The 3743-nt window shown below is 59.8% G+C and overlaps 1 protein-coding gene across 1 annotated transcript in view; it reads right to left on the bottom strand.

The window, feature by feature from the left end:
• CASKIN1 (CASK interacting protein 1) overlaps window positions 1–3667 on the bottom strand; it is a 16661-nt gene extending 12994 nt beyond the window's left edge. Inside the window, exon 1 of the mRNA XM_006873873.1 lies at window positions 3574–3667. Coding sequence (XP_006873935.1) covers window positions 3574–3667 — 94 coding nt within the window. The remainder of the gene's footprint in view (window positions 1–3573) is intronic.
• Window positions 3668–3743: the final 76 nt, after the last annotated feature.

The following is a 3743-nucleotide window of genomic DNA, read 5'->3' on the forward strand; positions in this document are numbered from 1 at the left end:
GGGGGGAATGGAGACTTTTCTTCTCCCGTTGAGCCCATGACTCCCTGTCTCTCCACCTCCAGGTCTTTGTTCAGCTGTCCCGTTCTCAGTGCTCCACCCCAGCCTCCTTATCAAAAACAACCACTTCTTTTTACCCATTTCTGTTCTCGGCTTCTCGCTAGCCTGAAGACTCACATTTTTTCCCCGATCTGTCTTGTGCATTATTGGTCCCCCCTATTGCTAAGCTTCGTGAGGGCACAGGTTGTTTGAAGGATCCCTGGTAGCACAGTGGTTAAGCACTTGGCCAGAAAGTTGGTGCTTCGAACCCACTAGCTGCTCCATGGGAGAATGATGAGACTGTGTGCTCTTATCAAGATTTATATCCTTGGACACCCTCTGGGCAGTCCTACTGTGTCCTAGAGAGCCGATGTGAGTCAGAATAACTCGGTGGTCATCGTACATTTGGCTCAGACCCTTGTCTGTCTCTCTTCCTAAACTACAAGCTCAGGGAGGGCACAGGCTCTGAGCTATTATTTTGTTCAGGGTTGTATCTTTGGGGCCTAAAGCAGTGTTTGGCCTCTACGAGGTGCTCAGTAAGCTGCTGGCCGACCAACAGCCTTGTCCCACATGCTCTGCACAGTTGCTTGCATCCACGCCTGCTTAAATGTGCCGCTATCAGCATGCCCTGCCTCCTCCCAACACACAGGGGCAGGATCTCCAGGCAGCTACTCAGTCAGCTGTGCCTACTCAGACTCCCCCTCAGTCAGGGACTGAAATTTCAGTGGGGCTGCAAGCCAGACCCACGAAGTGACCCGGATACAGATGTGTGTGTGTGTGTGTGTGTGTGTGTAGGTCTCTATCAGGAGGAATTTGTGGGAAGCAGCACCTTTCGAAGGGCATCTTGCCCTTCTGCCTGTCCATGGTCTCATCAGAGAAGAGAGCTGGGAGTGGGTAAAGGGGAGCTGGAAGTCTGGGGGGGGCGGGCAGGCAAGAAGGTCCCTAGTGTAGCACAGTAAAGCAGGAGAGAGGCTGGGGAGGTGGGGGCAAATGTGGACTAAGCTGGAGGTCTGGTGCCCCTTGAGGAAGCCCCTTCCTCTTTCCAAAGGTGCCTAAGCCCTACTACTTTGAGTCAGCTCATACACTGGTAGTGCAGTGGTTAAGCACTTGGCTGCTAACCTAAAAGTTGTTGGTTTGAACCCCCCAGTCTCTGCAATGGAGAACAACGCTGTGGTAGTCTGTTTCTGTAAAAATCACAGCCTTGGAAGCCCTGTGGGACAGTTCGAGTCTATCCTATAGGGTGGCTGAGTCGGCATCTGTAATGGACCCAACAACTCAAATACCCTGTCACCCCAGCTCCCCTGGGGCCACTCCCACTTATCAGTAGAACTCTACTCCAGGCTGTAGAGACCCTGGAGGCGGACACAGCCATTCTCCAACTTTGCACCCCTACCCTCTGCCAAGGTGCCCCCACCCACAGGACTCCATGTGTCCCCTACAGAAACAGGGTCCCTGCCTCCCAGGTCCTTCCTCCCAGGGGCTGAGTCCTATGACCCCCACCACCACTCCCCCCGAGTACGCAGGGTCTGACAGACTCCTCCAGCTCCCTCCAGGAACTTGGGGTTGGTTGCTTAAAGGAGTGGGCCAAGGTGGGGGGCAGCAGCCCGTAACAGTATGTTCAGAGCACCCCCAGACTTCACAGAGGCCTCTAGTCTGACTGTGGAGGGGGCAGTAAGGTCCAGGGGACAGGAAAAGGTCCCTGTCCCCAGTGAAGAGCCATCTCCTCCCAGCATCCCCTCTTCCAGTGGCACCCAATGCCTGTGTGTGTGTAAGGGGAGGCATCCTTCAGGCAGATGACAGGGCCTGGGGAGTACCCCGAGGTGGCTGATGGGGTTGGAGGGGGAGGCAGAGAGAAGAAGCCAAGCAGGGGAAGATGGGTCTACCCGCCCACTCCCCAGGGATCTGGGTGACACCTCTGGAGTCAGGGGAGGCCCAGAGGGCAGTGCTGGCTGCCTCTGAGCTCTCGGCCCAAACTCCAGCTGTACTTTGCTGAATCAAAATACATCTTACTCCAAAGCAGGCCAGGGTTGCTATGGCAACTGTGCGAATTCATGGAGGATTTCTCCGTCTAATTTATGATGCCCGCCCCTGTGAGTCAGAGTACAGATCCAGGGACCAGGGCAGGTGACTCCTCTGTCCTAGAGGCCAGAGCAGGCAGGGGCACACGTGAAGGGACAGATCAAGGTGAGGAGCACAAGTCGTCCCCCCCTTCCCCACACCCTCCCTCCTCTAGCCCTAGTCAGAATCTTTCAGTGGGCTAGAGCAGAAGGGAGGAAGAAATCCCAAAGCTGTCAATCACATCCTGGACCCATCTGGTCCTGGTCCACACCTACTGAGCACCTAGAGGTGGTACACCTCAAGTACCCTCCCTCATGGAATTCTCCCACCCATGCTATGAAGTAGGGATCACATACTACCCCATCCTACAGACGAGGAAACTGAGGCCGGAGAGCTCGAGGTGGTGTGCTGGAGGCTGCTTGGCCACTAGGTGGTAGCCCTCACCTGGCTTTCAACTCCAGATCCCACAACTAGCTCACCTGGTCAGAGGCTGCCCTGCAGGACCCCCTCCCTTCTGGAGCTCCTCTGGGGCAGTAGGGAAGGCAAGGCCAGCTTGAGAGACTGAGACTGTGTATGTGTGCTAGTTATCTTGGGCAGAGATGCTCAGGCTGGGGCTGCCTGGGGGCTCCTTCTAGGGCCCCAGGACCTACCCCCAACACAAGGCAGAAGTCAGTCCCAGTTCTTAGCATGCCCTGGAGAGTGGGGAGAGACGGGGTTTATACACAGTTGGTGGGGTGAGAAGGGTCCTCCAGGCCCCACGTGTGCTCTGCAGGGCCCTGCCCATCCGCACAGGTGCCCTGACACACTGACACGATCATAAGTGCGCAGCCGCACACGCGCAGTCCACACGCCCATCCATCCATCCATCTCCTGCCCCCAGGGAGCTCCCGGTTGAGCCGGGATGAGTGCGGGGATCAGGGTGCCTAGCTCCCCCGCCCTTCCCTGGGGCCCCCACAGCGCACGCTCGGCTCGATCTCGATCGGGTTGCCACAGGCAGAAGAGGCTCCCCTCCCCCTCGTGGCCCCCTTCCCGGCACAGACGCCGCAGAGGCCAGGACTCCCGAGCCGGTCAGAGTGGGCGCACACAGCCCTGCTCCCCAAGTCGCCCCTGTCCTCAGCCAGTCGGCTGGCACTGGGCGACCTTGGCCTAAGCCTCCCCCTCAGCAAATCACCCCAGGCCCGCCACGCCTCGGCAGCCACACCCCCAGCATGGTCCTGCCCCCCCCCTGCAAAGCTTGTTATTAAACACATGCAGGAGGGGCCTGCGGGCTGTCACCCTGCGGGCGCCCCTGCCCACCAGGGGTATCTCCATCTCTCCAGGGTGGGGGGCCTCGCCTCGCCCCTTAAAGTCCGCAGCAGAGCCCTCCTACTGGCGGTCCGCAGCCTGGGGAGGGAGGGGCGCGTGTCGCCGGAGAGGGGTTTGGGGGGCCGGGCGCCGCCCTCCTCCCGGTAGCGCCCCGCGCCGGCGCCCCGCACTCACTGGCTTTGCCGGGCCGCGGCCTCTGCAGCAGCCGCTGCGCGGTGCTCACGTCCTCCGCCTTTACTGCCTGCACCAGCTCCTGCTCCTTCCCCATGGCGCCGCCGGGCCGCAGCGACGCGGCTGGCTGGGCGCTCAGCGCGGTCAGCGGCGGCGGCCCCGCGGCCCCGGCC

The sequence above is a fragment of the Chrysochloris asiatica genome, unplaced genomic scaffold, assembly GCF_000296735.1.
Source record: "Chrysochloris asiatica unplaced genomic scaffold, ChrAsi1.0 scaffold00257, whole genome shotgun sequence".
Taxonomy (NCBI): domain Eukaryota; kingdom Metazoa; phylum Chordata; class Mammalia; order Afrosoricida; family Chrysochloridae; genus Chrysochloris; species Chrysochloris asiatica.